General features: G+C 43.0%; 2 protein-coding genes across 7 annotated transcripts in view; one reads left to right on the plus strand and one right to left on the minus strand.

The window, feature by feature from the left end:
* The window catches only part of PALS2 (protein associated with LIN7 2, MAGUK p55 family member), a 109,005-nt gene extending 98,904 nt beyond the window's left edge, over positions 1-10,101 (plus strand). For all 6 annotated transcript variants that reach the window (XM_046670119.1, XM_046670118.1, XM_046670120.1 and 3 more), the window contains one exon: positions 1,919-10,101. In XM_046670119.1, the coding sequence (XP_046526075.1) occupies positions 1,919-2,095 (177 nt within the window). In that variant the 3' untranslated portion in view covers positions 2,096-10,101. The remainder of the gene's footprint in view (positions 1-1,918) is intronic.
* Positions 10,102-11,042: 941 nt separating this feature from the next.
* Positions 11,043-18,906, minus strand: part of GSDME (gasdermin E) — a 57,946-nt gene continuing 50,082 nt past the window's right edge. The window contains exons 9-10 of the mRNA XM_046670639.1: positions 15,172-15,245; positions 11,043-11,965 (exon numbers count right to left, since the gene is read on the minus strand). Coding sequence (XP_046526595.1) covers positions 11,732-11,965; positions 15,172-15,245 — 308 coding nt within the window. The 3' untranslated portion in view covers positions 11,043-11,731. The remainder of the gene's footprint in view (positions 11,966-15,171; positions 15,246-18,906) is intronic.

Below are 18,906 nucleotides of genomic sequence, written 5' to 3' on the forward strand. Positions count from 1 at the left end.
TCACTTTGAGTTGTGGCCTGTTTACTCATTTATAATAAAAGATATTTTAGTTGTTTCAAACTTCTCTAGAGATCTCAGTGAAAGTACTGACTAAATTGTATTAGAATCCCTCAGACCTAGTTGCGAACTCATTTCTTTCTCTATACTTTCCCTTTAGGTATTTTTACCAAATTCATTAGCTTATGTACCATTGTTATACTGATAATTCTTAATTTATGTACAGTATAGATAGATAACCCAGACCTCAGGGCTCTGACTTGCATAGCCAATCACCTGTTTCTTTACATCTCCACTGGGATGTCTCACAGACGTCTTAAACTGAACATGTACAAAGTAGAACATTTTTTTCCCCAAAAAGAATCAGGTTCTCCCCACCCCACAACTCTGCATCTTATACAACCACCCATTTACTGGAAACCCAAGAGCTATCTTTGATTCATTCATTTCCTCACTCCTCACAGCCAACCCGTCAGCTAACCCTGATGATTTTATCACCAAAATAGATTTGCAGTCTAGCGTCTTTTCCATCACCGCTGCCACCAGCATGATCCAGAGATGTCTTTCCACTGTATCTAGGTCCTCCGTGACCTAGCCCACACTCATCTCAACTTACTACCTCCTGCACCAACTCTCCGTCCATCCTGGTCTTCTTTCAGTATCTTAAACACCTCAGGGTCATTTCCCTCCTGAATTCTGCATTGCTGTTTCCTTTGCCTGGAATCCTCTTTCTCCCACTGTAGTTCTCAGTTTAAATGTCGTTTACCTAGTGTCTTTGTAATCACTCTCTCTAAAGTTAGATCTCTTAAACTTCTTTGTTCCTGATTGGTTTCTTTTATAGTACATGTTACAACCTGCAAGTTTGTGTGTTTATTTGCCCTTTATCTGTCTCCTCCACTAGAGGGTAGGAACCCACTCTGTCTTTTTTTGAAGAAGAAGAAGAAGATTAGCCCTGAGCTAACTACTGCCAGTCCTCCTCTTTTTTGCTGAGGAAGCTTGGCCCTGAGCTAACATCCGTGCCCATCTTCCTCTACTTTATATGTGGGATGCCTACCACAGCATGGCGTGCCAAGAGGTGCCATGTCTGCACCTGGGATCTGAACCGGCGAACCCCGGGCCGCTGAAGCAGAACGTGTGAACTTAATCGCTGAGCCACCGGGCCGGCCCCTCACTCTGTCTTATTCATTGTTATATCCACAGATTATTAAACATAGTAGACACTTTAATAGGAACTCAATAAATGTTTGAAAAACATGTAGAAGTATTGTGAAAATTTCAAAACACTTGGAATTTAATGAAAAGCTTTATTTGCTCATGCAGAACCCATATCTTATTTATTCCCTCACATCCTTCCAAAACAACTGAAATATTTTATGAAATATAAACAATGCTAGCTAAATAAAGTGTGTATGTGTATTGGTGGGAGTGGGGAGCATGTAGGGTTAGTCTTCAAAATATATTTCTAAGATTCTCTTTCTTGGAGATGGACAGCAAATTTGGCATTGAGCTTAATACCCAATGAAAATTAGGTCCCGTGATTTACAGAGCCCATAAGATAAAAATCTTTTGAAAAGGATGGTATAGCTGGGCTAGAAACCAGTCACCTGCAATAATTCTTTTATTATCTTAGATTTCACCTTAAGATTATTGTCAGCAGTCTTTTGATTAGGAATATTATCCTAATACCAACGAAAGCGAAGATACAGAATGCTCATAAATGCAAACAAGAACACAGCTGGAAAGACTAGGTTGTCAACAGATGATATAACCCTCCATATAGATTAGGTTTTTGAGGATTAATATCAAAAGCACAATAAATAAATATCCAGTCTGCTTATTTCTTATGTTCACTTTGAGTTGGGGTTTGAGTAAGTAAATATCCATTGTGATAGAAATACTTCATTTTAAAACTCTGCGACAGGACTCGGACTTGAAGAAAACAGTGGACGAAAGTGCACGGATTCAGAGAGCATACAACCACTATTTTGATTTGATCATCGTAAACGACAACCTAGACAAGGCCTTTGAGAAACTACAAACTGCCACAGAGAAACTGCGAACGGAGCCACAGTGGGTTCCCATCAGCTGGGTTTACTGATGATTCGATAAGGTTCACAATTCAAATAAAACTTTTAAAAAGTGACTGCAACGAATAAACCTTCTACTAAGAAAATACGTGCACAGACAGAAGATATTTGCCGAGCCCAGGCATTTTTATTGTGTAGATTGAAATACCAGTACACTATTCTGAATTTTTATATAAAGTGTGGTTGGGAAGGTGTACTAATATATAATTTATCTTAATTTTTCTAACTTTTTATGAGCAATCTTTCTATTCATATCACATAAAGAAATGCGTTGAAGCATTTTGTATATGTTTTGATTTAGTACCCTTGCCTTTTTCATCAAAGGAATTTTCAAATCACCCACTCTAACATTGGTCTCACATTTTCACTGTGATAATGAATACTTGAAATCGTTTTGTAAAGCTGTCGTTCAGTTCAGTATTTCACTAGTGAAGGGTCAGCTACTCTTATTAGGAGGAAATAGTAGATATTGGCCTTCTTTCCCGATATGGTTCGTTACAGAAGCAGAACTTGAATGTCAGTGCTATAGCCAGTCTACTACCATCCCAATCTCACATCAGAGTCTGCTCAGTGCTGCATGGTCTGTTATTTCAGAGATGTGTGGCTATCATTCTAATTTATACAGATAGATTGGTGGTTTCCCTTTGTTTCTATCTTTAGTGGGAAAAGGAAGAGCAATACTTTGCACTCTCGTTCGCCATAGTGACAGCTGATGCTGAGTGAACGTGCACAGCAGGCAGGGCCACGCAGGCTGCGAGAGTGCCTTATCCTGTACGACGGCACAGCAGAATGACACTCAAAGTTGACTTATTTTCACCTGTGAAAGTTTAAGTGACAAAAATGAACCTACTGTTTTTTACATTTTTCTATTAGGATATGGTCAGCAAATGTATCATGCCTCTGCAGATTTCTGCAACACTTAAAAAAATGCTTCTAAGTTTGCAATTGGGGGTTTTGTGAACAATCAGTGTGCTTTTTGAAGTGTGATGTGATCATGAGGGTGTATGTTTGAATTGTTGTGTTGAGAACCAAATCCAGTGAACGATTTATGAAATTGGGAAATAATTGTCAGCTGTTTTATCTATATATAATATATACATTATATAATATGTACATTGTATGTATTATATAATATATATTAAATAATGTTTTATATTTTTTTTACATTTCTGTTAGGAAGTGCACTTTTTATTTAATGATTAGGAAACCAGTTCTCCTCCTTTAGATGTATTAACATGTACAAATTTCCAAAATTCATCTCAGTTGATACCTTCCTTTAGGATTCGTGGATGGGTATAAGTTCTTCCTAAAACGTATTCAGAGATGCAGCTCTGAATTAACTAAATTAGCCATATTTTGCTGCTAGCTTTTCACATAAACAGTATTCACACTTAAAGGGTTAGGTGCTTAACTATCGTCGTCATTCTTGTCTGGTGATGGGCAGCAGACACTTGGCTGCTGCATTTGTTTTCCCCTCACCGATGCTGTCTCTTGGAATGCCAACCTGGAGGACTTGGAGGGAGGAGGAAATACGTGGCCATAAGCAGCACGCACACATTGTCTTAAGTCTTTTTCTCAGTGAAACAAAACACCCAAGTTGCTGAACTGTTAAGATTGGAAATCTATAGGTATTTTTTTTATTACAGAATTTCATATCCAGAACACAAATTCATGTTCTTTGTAGGAAATTGGTGGCAAAATAGATCATACTCTCTTAATAACTTTGGTAACTTTTAAACCCCATATATTTCCATGAAATTCTTGGCTTCTCAAAGCAATGTGAATCAAAGCACAGTGTCAAGGTGATGTCTTGTGACTCAGTGTTTCAACACACTGTAAATTTTAAGAGCAATCTTATTTCCACAGTCTCAGAAGTGTGCTGTCCCCACAGTGTACCTTCATGCTGCTGCGTGGAGCCTCTGTGACCGGCTTTAGGATCATTACAGCAGCACAAGATATACTTCACCCATCAGGACACAAGAGAGGCGATTTTTACATCATACATATTTTCAGCCTTATGTGGTATAAATGCATATTATTTAGAAAATAGTCTACACTTAAAGGAATTATTTCTATTATAAATGGTATTCATGACTAAGTACTTAATACACACTAAATCCCTCCTAATATAAAATGAAACGATGCACTTTAGTTCATTTCAGTCTAGATGCCAGAACTGAAGAGAATAAATTCAGAAAAGTTCATTGCATCTCAATACAGTAGTCATTGAACTTGAAACTCAAGTCCCATCTGAGTCTGCAGGAACCAGCAGAGCTCTGCTGGGGCAAGCCCAGGATTCTCCCAAGGCAATGAGAGTGTGGTTGTGATGAAGGAAGTGCGAGCTTCCCTTGTGGGAAAGGTCTAAGACAATTAGCTTTACCAAAGAGGAAATGGTTGACAGTGATGTTGAGTAATTGGTAATAGTTAAAATACAAATGCACGTGCGTATGCTTTTGGGGGACGCGATGTGCCAATACATTAAAGCATCTGAGGGTTCCTTGTGGACAGGTGAGTATCCACATCCAGCATTCAGGGCATGACTGTTTAGATAACAACTAAATATTATGTATGTGTTTTTCGTTTTCAAATGTACAAATACCCATAGAGTTGTTGTCCTGCATAAGTCACTTAACTGTAACTAGTGGAATGTATGTGATGCACTACAAGTAGAATCTCACTCTTATTACGGCCAGGCCTTGGTTATGTGGTCTCAACTCCTGTCTGATATTTGGATAGTATCAAATATCCAATACATCAGGACTTTGTTTACTTTTGCCAACTCTAACCATACAATTGCTGAACATAGCCTTCAAAAATAGAAATCGTACCATAAACCCAGTATGACTACAGCAATAGTAGCCTGAACCCTAGAATCTAGTGAACTTAGTTATAATAGCTTATAAGGACAAGTTTTCTTTAAAAGAGCAAATTGGTATTAATAGAAATTTAGAAAATAATGCAAATTAGCAATAAAGTACAATAGTATAGCATTATAGATTATGGCCAGATACTAACTGCTTTGCCCATAATATCCCAATGACAATAAAAGATGATCTTTGCTTTAAAAGTTCATTAAATTAGTATTTATTTTTACGTATAACAGCAGGTGCCATGATCCAGTGATTGGGGTTGATTTTCAAGATGGATAGCCATGGAGTTAAGGTACAATTACTCAGAGTTGGTAAACATAAAAGTTTTGAAAATTGGTTAAAATAGTGATCTATTTAACATTGTACTTTTACGACTTCTGGAAATCACAGGCTACAGAGCCAATAATTTTGTAGTAATGAATCTTTATACTAAATATGGAAAAAACAATCCTGAAGTTTTATGTATATAGATAGTAGGTCCCATTTTTTAAATGTTTGAGTCATCATATATAATATATATATACAGCTATGTGTATAATATGTAAAATTCTTCCAAAATACATAAATAATAAAACTGCATATGTTCTCCCATGTAATTATAACTAGTGTTCTTAAATTTTTCATTATTCCCAAATTCTTAGACATTCTGAAACTTTTTTCACATTGTTTTAAAAGGCTCTTGTTTTGCCTTGAGGCAGATACTAATCTCCTTTCTAAAAAATATGTGAGGACTTAAGCTCCGAAAATTATCATTATAACTTAATTTCCTTAAGGAAAAAGCACAGAGCCCTAGGTGGAAGCCCCTTTGAATGAATTTATGATCTGCTTCAGGCTCACAGATTATGGTACCTGCCCTCCTCTTGCTTCAATGGATTTGCTGTGAGAATTCGTAGAATAACATCTATAATGTATTTTGAGAAATTTGGTATTTTAAATAATAGGATTATTGTATATAGTACAAGTGAATATTCACAAACTTTGAAGAATACAATTCACTAATGGTTCAGCATCATATCCGTTTTTATGTAAGTATACATTGTATATTTGAGGAAGATAATTATATAATTTTTTAAGGTAAGATTATTTTTAAAATGCATTTTTGTTAGGTTCAAGTTTTATTCATATTTAAATATTTCCCACAATTTATCATGTTACTTTCTGTGTTCCTGGAATGATTTAGTGCACAGACTCAAAAATGAGTCCTTAATATACTAAAAAGTGAAGGAATGATGATACCTTGTTGCTAAGGTAAGAATTTAAAAGCATGATTTGTACCAATTCTGCAATGCACTGCACAACTTTCTTTAAAATAGTCTCTTTTGATAAAAATAGAGATGGTGTATTTCTACTGGCTGATCCTAATTCTGACTCCTGACCGTGTGATCTTTGATAAAATTTATATCTCCCTTTACTTTTAATATTCAACTTGTTTAAATAAGGCTAACTTAATATTTTTCTTCACCTTAAATTACAAGAAGTAATTGTAACTCTGATGTGGCAAATGCTAAATTGGAAAATCCTTATTAGGCTACTTTGTTAGTTATATGTATCTGCTTCTATTGAGGTTGCTTATCTCTTAGTTCTTTTAAAGTGTGCCTCTTTTGGAAGTAACATAGTGAATGGTGCACTCCATTCAGGGATCCTGCCTCCAATTTTAAAACAGCTCCAAGGCCGTAGTTCCAGCCTGGAAGAGGGTCTCTTCTGCTCTCTTGGTGGCCCTGGTCAAGAGGACCATTTTAGTTTAGAATCCCATTCTAAGTCCAAACCCTTAGCAAATCCTTGCCGCCAGCCAGACCACTCACAAACAAAATTTAAGCAATCCAGTACTCTCTCACATCCGAAGACCCTCTCCTCTTTTGCCCCTACAGGCTGCCTTACCTGATTCTTAGGGCTGAAATTTATCACCACAGCCCTGTTTAACCCACAGTATTAAGTGTAAAAGGCATCTGTCTGCTCATAGGGAGAAACATTCAGTTAGGTCCACTTAGTGGACCTCAAATCTGACAAGAATGCACCTAGTTTCTTTTTCTGAGTGCTTCGCAGCCATTGACTGATAATGCAGTGCCATCATAAATGTCGCCTGCACACACCAAAGTCAGTCAGAAGCCACAGTTGGTTCTTTTTTTCCCTACTAGCTTTTACTGTTTTCTAATCTCCAGCACAAACTGAAGGAACACGTGTACGGTTAACGCAAATGCCGCTTGTAACTTGGGAGATTAAGTGACTCGGTGCTTGTAAACCTGTCTTGAGTCCCACTGAACAGGCAGTGTCAGTACCACAAAGTAGAAGCCGAAAGGTCTTATTTGAAAAATTAGAAAGAGACGTTTTTATCACACTTCGGCAACAGCAAGCCAAGGGTAGAAACATTAAATATGACAGGTCGTGCTTGAACTTTGGCTTTCCTCATATCAGTCAAGAGGAGGTTTGGGAGCTTGGAGGAAGAGGAGAAAAGAGCATAGCACTAAAAACTCCTCAGTCATAAATTACCTACATTAAACCAGAAGTCGTTACCAATGGTTTTCATCTTATTAAATAGGAGAGGCGGGCAGTAGTATAAATAACATTGCTTTGAAGACATGAACCTTGTTCTGGTAAACATGGTCCAAATGAGAAATGCCTTTTCAGGTAGAACCAGGTTTGAGGAATAGCTCATCTCCATCTGTAATTGAAATACAATATAAACATTTCTTTTGGCCATGTGTCCTCTTTTAAAAAAGGAGTGACTCCTGTTTCTTTGGTGACGTTGATTTTTAAGGAAGTGGTAGAAGGACTCACTGTAGAAGGAGCGTCAGGGTTCCTCACCAAGTGTAATTTCCTGCCAGTTACATCGGGCTCTGTCACAGCCCGTGATGAGTGTTGGATGTGAAAACCTTGCTTTGGGGGATTTTTTTCCCATTTCATTTTGGTATATCTTTATTTTGAACACAAATGCATGCTCTTTTTAACCTCTAGTCTTTGAAGTAATTGTAGGAGAGATTTTTGTGTTTTTTTGATGGAGGGCAAAATGCTTGTTAGCACCTAAAAATCCAAGCTGAACAAGCTACTAAAGTAAGTTTCTGATGAAAAAGTTTAAAAGTAAAAATTAATTGCTGCTGCTTTCCAAATAATTGTATTGCTAGTTCCTGTGTAAAAGAAACATTACTGCTGTCCTTGTATAAATGAAACTTTCCTGCAGTACGATCACGATTGATTTTTCGGAAACAGTCCCTATAAATTTTTCTTTTCACGTATTTCCATGTGCTGTCCAAAATAAAAACTGAAATGTTCAATCTGTGGGATTGCATACTCATGGTAAAATATTTTTGTATATATAAATAAATATTTAATATTGGAAAAATGTAGTGTTTCATTTCTAGGTAGAAATAAGGTTTAGAGATAATAAAATACAGGGGATATCAGATTAGCTTTGGTAATTTATTTTAAATGCTAATAATCTTCATAAAAAGCTTCATGTTCTTTAGTTTTTCCCAGCAAAGTAATGCATTTTTCACCTGCCTCTCTTCTTTAACACAGAAACCCTAACTATTGTTTCCTTGACCCCAGCCCAAGCAATTCGGTGGCTTTCAAAGACAACATACTCAAGGAAAGAATTTCAGAGACAGGGAAGATTAAAACAGAGGATCAAGAAAAGGCCTCTGTGACCAGTTAGATGGCATGTGATGCTAGGACCATTTCCCAGCTAGCCAAGAAAGAGAAACCCTGGTGGGAAAGACAACACCTGCTGGCGCACGCAGCTCACCCTGAGGCCTGTAGGGAGGAGGGGCTGGACCCGCCAGGCCAACCAGAGATGGAGGCATGACTGGATGAGTGCAGGAAGACTTTCTAGAAAAGGTACTTTGCAACTCTTTTCCAAGCTAGTTTCTGGAATTCCATACCTCATACTTCAGAAATTGCTAGTCTGGTGTATTTCTGATGTCTCCAAAAGAATTAGGTGTTATATAGTACCTTCTTCCATCTTACACTACCTGTCAGTTCTCTGTCACTGCAGTAGCAAATTACCACAAATTTAGCAGCTTAAAACACAAACTTAGTTCTGTAGGTCTGAAATCCAACACTGGTCTCACCAGGCTAAAACCAAGATGGCTCCCAGGGCCTGCCCTGGCTCTAATCTGAAGGTCTAGAGGGGAATCCGCTCCCAGGCTCTTGCAGGTTGGCAGACCTCAGGTCCATGCAGTTGGAGAAGTGAAGTCCCCACTTCTTGCTGTCAGAGGGACTGCCCTCTTGTCCTTGAACTGACCTCCGTCCTAAGCCAGCAACAGCAGTGAATCCATCTCATGCCTCATCTTTCCCGCATTTTCTTTGGCCAGGTCTCTCTCTCACTGACTCTGCCTTCTTTCTTTTAAGGGCCCACCCAGAGAATCCAGGCCAAGCTGTCTATCTCAAGGTCCATAGCCTTAACACCTGTAAAGTCCCCTTTTGCCGTGTAAGGTAACATGTTCTCAGGTTCCAGGGATTCTTAGGTCAGGGACACCTTTCAGGGGCCATTATCGGGCCATGCTACACTAGCTAATATCAGTTTTTCTTCCTGCATCTATTGATGAAAGCGAAATGGTCGTGGAAACATCAGGGTCAAGGTGGGTGTCCTGTTCTGTTCCAGGAAATGTTAGTTTATTTACTATCTGTTTTCTAGGTGACCCTTGGCTATTAGAACTAATTATTCCAAATCTATTTTAAAAAGTATGGTTCTTGATCTCAAGCAGTAAATAAAGGAACATTTAAAATTACCAATATGTAATAAAGAGGATACCAGTTGGAAGAACCTTTTGGAGGCCCAAAGTGACCCTCACTGAAGCACACCCAGCACTTCTTCAGCCACCACACCTGAGTGGGGTCTCTTAGGAAGCCCGGCAGTAATGAGGGGCTGGGAACACCTGGAGCACATGGCTCTGTCCTTTTCAATAGCTATTTTTTACAACAAAACCCAACAGGCTAACTGGCCGGTCTCAGGGCAGTTGTGGAAATAGCCAAAGGCCTTGGTTGCCTGGTCCCTGTAACCCAAACTTTCAGCACTTGCTGGAATGGCACCTTTTCTTTCTGTCTCAAGTCTATCTTTAGTTTTTGGTGTTTTGTTTTAATTTTAGAGGATAAAATATATACAAAACTCTACCAGGAATAAAAGGGTTACCGGCCCCCCCCCCCCCCCCGCCTCTTGTCCCCAATTTGTAACTCCTCTCCCCAAAGGAGCCACTAAACTCTTCAAGCTTCCCATGCACTGTGATACACGGATATCTATTTTTTACACAAGTAGATTCATATGACACATTCTCTCTGCAGTTTGCTCTTGATACTTATTTCAGAAAAACAGAGAAAAAGGCATGTATAGTGCTGCCATTTTAGCACGACTATTTTCACTTTTGCATATTCCTGTCCAGCTTGTGTATAAGGTGCTTATTTTGTTTTTTGTTTGTTTGTTTGTTTTGTTTTGAGGAAGATCAGCCCTCAGCTAACTACTGCCAGTCCTCCTCTTTTTGCTGAGGAAGCCTGGCTCTGAGCTAACATCCGTGCCCATCTTCCTCTAGTTTATACGTGGGACGCCTACCACAGCATGGCTGCCAAGCAGTGCCATGTCCGCACCCGGGATCCGAACCAGCGAACCCCGGGCTGCCGAGAAGCGGAACGTGCGAACTTAACCGCTGCGCCACCGGGCCGGCCCCAAGGTGCTTATTTTTTATGTTGTTGCCCCCACAATGTACAGCTCTGTATCCTTTTTTTCTCGTGTGTCATAAGTATTTGCGTAAGGTTACTCTCACTTTTAATAGAGATGATGAAAGGATTATTTACTTCATTTCTTCCTTGTTAACGTTCATTAAAATCTGAAGGGTAGAAAGGGAGTAAGTAGATGATGTTGAGGTAAAAACATGTGCGAAGTGACATGTTTCTCCATCAACGGCTCCTGCTCGTCCCTGCTGCCTCCCTGCTCCCGAAGGAAGACAAACTCTAGCAGGAAGATCAGCTGCTTTTTGCTAAGGGAACGCGGAAGGGGCTGCAGGTCCCTGGTGGATATCAGCAATGGAATCAGGGGCGCTCGGGAGACAGTCTGGGCCATTTTAGTAGAAGGATGTCCAAACAGAATAAAAAGCAAAATAGACACAGTTCAGAGTTTCCCGTGTTACAATACGTAGTCTTTTACAAATTAAACATCCAGAATGCATGAGAAATCAGCACACTGTTCTAGACAGAGAATTACTATGTTCATCAAAGCATGGCAAAGTCAAATAAAATGCGTATAGCTAGACCCCTAAGGAAGGAAGATTATTTTAGTATAATTTTGTTTAGTAGAAGAATATATGTATTCCAGGGGCACTTAAAGGTCATTTTTCAATCACTACAGCCTCTTCTAGAAAGAGAAATTGCCTTCCCACAGCATTCACAATTTAAAACGAATTTTTGGATCAAAGTGTCAGACTCATCTGTTTTTGTATAACAGAAAGTGGGAAATATAAAAAAGTGATAGATGGACCCATTTTTCTGCAGAAAAAAAGGGCTTTAGAATTCTCAGCCCTCCTCCAGCTTTCCAGGTGCTGGAGTCCAACTGAGGTACTGAGTCAGCAGCACAGGAGGGTCCTTGGGAGAAAAAGACTGTTTGCAGAGGACCCAGTGGCTAAACTCGAGGTGATTCATAGTGAAAAAAAGTCACCACTTCTTAAACTGGTTTGCAAATTCATTTCCTTGATCAACTTTTAACATGGATCTGACCTAAGCCACAGAGGAGTATCTTAACGATACTGAAAAATACTCAGCCTTGGCCGATAACGTGTAAGTCACAATACGACATTATTAATGCTCTCTGCCTAAAGCACAGAGTCCCTTCAGGCTTATGTAAAGAATGAGCGGGAGAACGTTAGGGTCTTTCGGGGGGGTGATGGCTTTCACGGACGACTGCACTCTCTCCAGGTTAATGTCGGCCGAGGCAAACAGACGCTGTGCAACCCCAAACCTTTCTGTATCTTTCAGAGGAGCCAAGGCTGGGTCTTCGAGGTCACATACTCCATCATGAGACATAGCATGCAGCTGCAATGACACATTTCAACAAATTCACTTAAAATGTTACACAAAATCCACATGGTTAGATAGTAATGCACTTCTAGCTAATTATGAAAAAAAATTAAGTTGTTTTAAATTCCCCAAATGGAGCAGGAAAACCCTTAAGATGTAACAAGACATACTTGACCTACGTCCAGACCTCAGGCCTGATTTTTCCAAATTGCCTGGAGTCCTCTGTCTGAACCCCCCCTCTCTGAACCCTACCTTCTACTAGATCCACTAACTCCAGTAGATTAGAAATGTCAGAATGTAACTTTCTCATTCACACAGTAAGGTGGTCTGATTTTTTATTTTAATGAAGGTATTAGAATTTCTTACATCTTTGGGCGAACTCCTCAAAGGGGGTCGGGTCGGTCCAGTGGTTTAGATAGTCCTGCTCCCTGCCTCAGGAAACTTCGTCCTTGCTATCTCTTCAGCCTGGCGTCCTCTCCCACCAGGGTTTCCTACACACCTTTCCTTCTCATCTCTCAGTTGTCAGTGGAAATGCCACATCAAAAGGGCCTGTCCTAATCCCCTCTCTATCGAGCCCCTCCCTCCCCCGTAGCCAGCCACTATTACATTTTGACAGTGTCTTCATATGCTTACTCCGGCTGAAATGATCTTCTTGACGTTCACTCTGCAGTCTGTTTACTAAAACCTACGCTGCTCAGGAGGGCAGGAACCAGGTCTGCCATGGTCACCTTGTCCTGCCTGGAACACAGACCCTCCATGTGTGGAAAGGAAGTTCTTCAGCGAGGTCGCTTCAGACGCTGCTCTAATTGCAACTGCTCAGAACATTGGAAACTTGGCTTTTAGGGTCTTGATCAGTGCCTGTGACACTTACTGTTTTTTAATCTTTAGTAATTACAAATTGGCCAGTAGATTTGATTTTTAAACAGGCCTTCAGAAATGGATCAGATTGATAATGTAGAGAGTAAAATTTAAAAAATGAAATAAGCCTATAAAGCATGTGTGAATTTTAACTGAATCTGAAGGGAATCCAAAAGAATTCCAGAAATGTTCTGAGCAATGGTAACCTTACTGAAAGTAATCTGCAGCTTGCCCCATGGCTGAAGGGCAGCCCTCACTGACAGCTCACACAGTGTAACCGCAGGCGTAATGTCACCATTTGGCCCAGACTGTGAACCACGGGTTATGCTGTGGAGAGTGGATGAGGCTGCTCTTCAAGCACAAACACCGCATCCCAGCCACTTAAGAATGAGCTCCACTGGCGCAGGCTGAAGACTGCCAACAGCACCGCAGCACTGCGGGCTGTGTCCTGGGTGTGGAGAAGCGCTCAGCAGCATCCAGCCTCTGCTGAACAGCTGCCAACCCCAAGTACCCAGAGGCACTTCTAGGTATAAAAGAGATTACAGTCACCCAAGGGGTGGGGAGAGGGGGTGCAAATTAACATTCTCTACGGATGATTCCAACTCACCTTCTTAGAGTTTGGTAAATGTGTTAGTATATCTGACGCTATTCTCCGAAAAGCCCTTCAGAAAGCCTCTCAAAAGTTACTCTGACCACCAGACAAGACACGACAGGAACGCAGGTAGATCTTTGTAGCCTGTTCTAAGGAAGTGTCTGTAAGAAACACATGCTACCCAAATCCCTTCAGGAGGCAGGAGCCTCACTGACTGAAGAAGAGTCGTTGCAATATCTAGGGAAGATGACGCGAAGACACCCAGAAAGTTCTTTAAGGAGAAATTATTTCTTTGTCTATGTGGAACAGCCCCCAAAGGCAAATAAATGACTCTATGGGGGGGTAGTTTTGTGCCAAAGTAGAATACCAGCCATTCTGGACCTTCAAGTATGTTCTAATGGCTACTCTTAGAACACCAACAGAGCGAAAGGTGGAAACAACACAAAGATCAAATCCTCGAGCTGATCTTCAGGGAAGATGACAACTCAGCTGAGTTTGTGGAGAGGGTGTCAGCTAACGTAGTCTTGGCAGTATTTTTTATATACTTCCGGAATGCAGTTGACGACTTTGTAACAACGTGGTAAGGGCTAACTTGGGAAATGCTAAGGACACAGTGGCTGCAAAAGGGAGCTGGGCTCTGAAAGCAGAGCTACTATGTGCTCATCACCACAGACAATTAGATAATGATACGTCTTGTTTCCATAACCAAACTCTTCCAGCAGCTTTCCCCTCGGCTGGCCTCAGGACACACATGCTGGCACGTTCTCAAGTAGTACAGTTGTTGTTGTCAAAGTACAAGAACACAGCATTCCTCTGGGTGGGCAGAGTCTGCTTCAGTGGGGCATGACATCTAAGCTGCTCCTTGGAAGGATGCCTTGCTGCAGTCTTCCAAGGCCTTTGCTGTGCACAGAAGTACCAAAGGACTAACCGTTGGACATGCCCAGAGTGGTGTGTAACAAATGTCAGGGTCCCTATCTGGGCAGTCTACCCCAATATCTGCTTCCGAGATCTGGGAGCAGAGCTCTGAGCTTTGGTCCTTCGGGGCTACACAGCATGCTGCCCTTGGCCCTTAGTAACCAGACCTTAAAATAATCCAGCCAGGTAGGCTCTGCTACTCTGCCCCAGGCTGAGCAACACCCACAGAAGCCAAATTAGAGGAGCTGCCTCATTAGAGCGGTTTCTGGGCAGCCTATTGATGACGCCTTCTAGTAATGACCCAATTTGTAATTTAAAAAGAAAGTTTAACCTGGACTCTCAGAGGGCTAAACTCATCATTACCTAACTCTGGCTCTCACCATGACATTTCCCGAGGGCATGAAGAATGAAAGGTCTCCCCGAGACACAGCAGTCCTCCTGAATGCCTCCCTGGTCAGTTAGATGCAGAGCTGAACCCAACTGGTCCAGCCACAGAGCTACCACCGCAAATAACACGCGCAAGGCCCCTTCCCTGCAACGCGGCACCAAACGTGGGCCAAAGTTCTCTCCAAACAATGGGAGATCCTGAGAGTGAGAGTCTGAAGACAAGGCTGGAGCCCCAGTCCTGCTAGCAAGTTCTCAAACAAACCCTCTCCCTCGGGGCCTCCGTCTTCCTGGGGCGTGTGGCGTGGGGGAGAGTGTAAAAAAGTGGAGTTCATAGTAACACCTCTTTAAGCTACTTTGAAGGGCTCTTGAGGATGAGAAAGCCTAGGGGTGTTTCATCGGCTATTAGGTGTCCATCTCCTCATTTGCCCATTCCTGCCCATCCCCAGGTCCCATCTGGGAGGTTCCTTACCAAGTGGCACAGCGCAGGAATAATCTGGAGCTTACAGCAAGTGCCCAGGAGAGCTGCTGCATTATCTGGCATTTCTGCAAGAGACAAAAATCAGTCACTGTCAAAGAAAAAAAAAGCATCCATGGGAACAGAGCATCCATGGGCACAGAGCCCGCCCCTGGATTGTACCTAATTCATACTTTGGTGCTCTCCCATCAGCCAGCAGAGGATACACTCAGCAACTGTCGAATGAATGAACGAGGGATGCTGAACAGGCAGCAAAGGCCTTTTAGAAAATAGAGGTTGCAACCAGGGAACCAGCTCTGTTCAGCAGAGGATATTCCTTCACATTCAATCTGCCGACCAGGAAGCACTGTACAGACTCAGGGAAAAGCGAATCAGCAGGGACAAGCAGAAAGAACCCGGGACTTGGTGACAAGAGCTATGTTCGAGCCCCACTACATACTTGGGGCATGACCTTGGGGACACCTCTCTGGGCATGTTTCTTCATTTGACCGATCAGAGATTATTTTTTTTGCATGTATCAGAGGACTGAGTAAACTATAAAGGGTTCTATCCAGGTCACAAGTCATTTTGAGGAGAAAAATGTGATGTGGCCTGATCGAGGGGTGGCACAACAGACCTCTGACTCAGGACTGTGTAGGGCTCCCTGGCCCACTGCTAACTTGACACAAGGCCACCAATGGGAGGAGGAGTTGGTGCAGAGCTGTGTGAGGCTGGGGGTCCTTGCCAGAGGGCCCTGCCTAAGCCCCAGGAGAAGGAAATCCAGGTCACTGCTATTCGAAATGGATTTTAAATACCTCCCAGGCTAAAAGAGGTGCAATTCCTAAAAGGCCCCAATGCCTCAGGATACAACCTTTGAGCTGAAAAGGCAAAAGAGAAAACAGTCACCTCTCGGACCACTTTGGAACTCACTCTCTCTCCTGCATTCATCAGCAGCCTTATTTATAAATGGTGGTGTGTCGCTGAGGCTGTGACCCAGCAAAGCACAATGAAATGTGGTCCGTTCCCAACAGAAGGAGGCTGGGAGGAGGCTGGGGCAGCGCTGGGGGATGATTCTGCCAGAGAACCCCCTACAATTCCATGTAAATCTTGTGTGCATTTGCCTACAGAGAGGTCCACAGTTTTCAACAAATTCTCAAGCAGGCCCTTATGGCAAATCAGGAAGATGAAAACAGTGAGCATATGTGGCCTAGTGGAAAGATCATGGTGTTGGGAGGTCAGGGACAAAGTCACCCGGGACATGAAGGAGTCCTGGCTGAGCCACTGTCAAGTCATCTCACCTGTTCCTGCTTCCATCCCCTCACTTTTCAGGGGGCTCCTGAGTGCCAGGTCCTCCTCCTCCTCCTCATCATCCCTTATTCTTGGAAATACTTTAGTTCCACGTTCCTCAGATGGTCATGCACTATTTTGAGCGTGCTGCTAGGGACACAGGGATGAAAGTACCGCATCTGCTTACCAACTAATTTTACTACTTGACTCTAATTTCCCAAAGGGTGAGGATGATTTTTCTCCTCCTCAGCACCTAGCAGTGCCTAAATCATAGAAGAGGCTTGTTCAGTGTTTCTTAAATTGAAATGATTTACTTTGATTGTTCTTCTGTATTCTGACTGTTTACAAATGAGACCCGGAGAGTTCATGCTTAAGGTCACAAAGTGGTGGAAGAAGTATTCCAGGAGCCAGGCCCAGATTCTGGGACTGAAGGGCTTTACACAAGTTAAGCACAAGGAGGCCAGTTCAAGATGGCGACGTGGGAAGGTTCTGAATCCACCTCCTCCCACGGATGCACCAAATCTACAGCTGCATATGGAACAATTTCCTTTGAAACAAACCAAAAACTACCTGAGCGACTCCTACACAGCAGGCCAACAAGAAAAAACATATCAAAGCAGGCAGGAAAGGCTGAGACACAATCTCACCATAAACCCCACCCTCGGCACAGTGACCCCAAGGGACTCAAGAGAGGGAACTCAAACCCAGAGCTTCTCCCTGTGGAGCAAAGGGTTGGAACCCCACATCAGGCACCCCAACTTTTAAGACCTGCACTGGAGAGATGAGCCCCCAAACATCTAGCTTTGAAAGCCAATGAGGCTGGTAGACAGGAGCCCCACAGGCTGTAGCACATGGAGAACCGGCCCCTAAAGGGCTCCCCACAATTCACCCACCCCGGGGCCCAGCGCAGAGGTAGTCATTTGATAAGTGACTAGACTTCTTGCAAAAGAGGCGTATTTGCTGTCTTAAAGTCAGCCTGAGGGGAGGCATCTAATTTAACACACATCTAGGGGCCTGTTGGGTACTCTGGGGACAGAGGCCACCGAGCGCCATCTTGGCACCCCCCCTGGCTCCCTCCAGAGCCCCAGTACCTCCTGGAGGGGAGCTCTTACATGAGTCTGGTGCCCTGATTTTCACAGCTGCTGCCCCGGGAATACCCCTTAATCACTGGCTCCCGGGTTGGCAGGGCTTGTGTTCCTGGGTCCCTCAGGACTGTAAGAGTCAGAGAGAGGGTTCTCGGCCAGCCACCACCACCAGGACACTGTGCAGACAAAACACACCCCCAGTCTTTCTAAGAAAAAGGCCTATTTACTTGTCTTGGCACCTGAGTGGCAGGCTTCTGGTTTGGCACACATCTAAGGGCCTACAGTGGTGCTCTTACAGAACAGAGGCCGGTCCACACCATCTTTGCCCTCTCCCTCTGCCTCTCTCGGCTCACTGGTGTCTCCCAGAAAGGAGGTTATCCCCTCATCTGGCACCCCGATATTTGCATCTGCCCCCAGGGGACATTTCTAGATCACCTAGCTCTGGTGGCCAGCAGGGCATATGCTCATGGGTCCCACAGGACTGCAACCAATGGAGAAAGAGCTCTTAACTGGCTACCATCCCCAGGGGACAACAGACCCAGGAGCCCAGTCTCTCTGTGAAAGAGGCCTATTAGCTTATCTTCATAGCTGGGGTCTGAGGGGTAGGCTTCTAACCAAACACAGACCTAAGGGCTGACCAAATGCTTTCCAGAAACATTAGAGGGCAGGCGCTATCCTTCCGTTCTCCCTCTGCCACACTCCAGAGTGCTAGTGTCTCCCAGAGGGGAGCTTCTACGCGTGTCTGGTCCCCAAGTTTTTGCAGCTGCCGCCCAGGGGATGCCTTGATCACCCGGCTCTGGTGGCAAGTAGGGTTTGCATTCCTGGGTCCCATGGGTGTGTAACAAATGGACAGACAGTTCTTGGCTGGCTACCACCCCCAGGCCACGGCACAGACACAGAATGAAACACACCCCCAGTCATCTGTGAAAGAAGCCTATGTGCTTGTCTTGGAGCATCAGCCTGAGGGGCAGGCTTCAAGTTTGGCACACATCTAAGGCCTACTGAAGTGCTCTCCAGGGACAGAGGCCAGTGGATGCCACCTTGGTGCTCTGCATCTGCCTCTCACCAGGTCACCAGTGTCTCCCAGAAAGGAGCTTGTACAATCATCGGACACCCCGATTTTTGTGACTGCCACCCACAGGACACACTTCTAGGTCACCCAGCTGTGGTGGCCAGTGGGACTTATGCTTGCATTCCCAGAGGACTACATATATTGGCATACTGTAAAAGCTGCTTCCTGAGGCTCTGGCTTCCAATCAGCCTGAATCTAGGTACTGACTGAGATCTTCCTCTCTGGGACACTGACAGGTCTTGGCAAACCCTCAACTACTGGGAGCCGCTAAAAATGAAATAGGCTGCTTAGACAATCAAAAAGGTC

Source organism: Equus quagga, chromosome 8 (genome assembly GCF_021613505.1).
Source record: "Equus quagga isolate Etosha38 chromosome 8, UCLA_HA_Equagga_1.0, whole genome shotgun sequence".
Taxonomy (NCBI): Eukaryota; Metazoa; Chordata; class Mammalia; order Perissodactyla; family Equidae; genus Equus; species Equus quagga.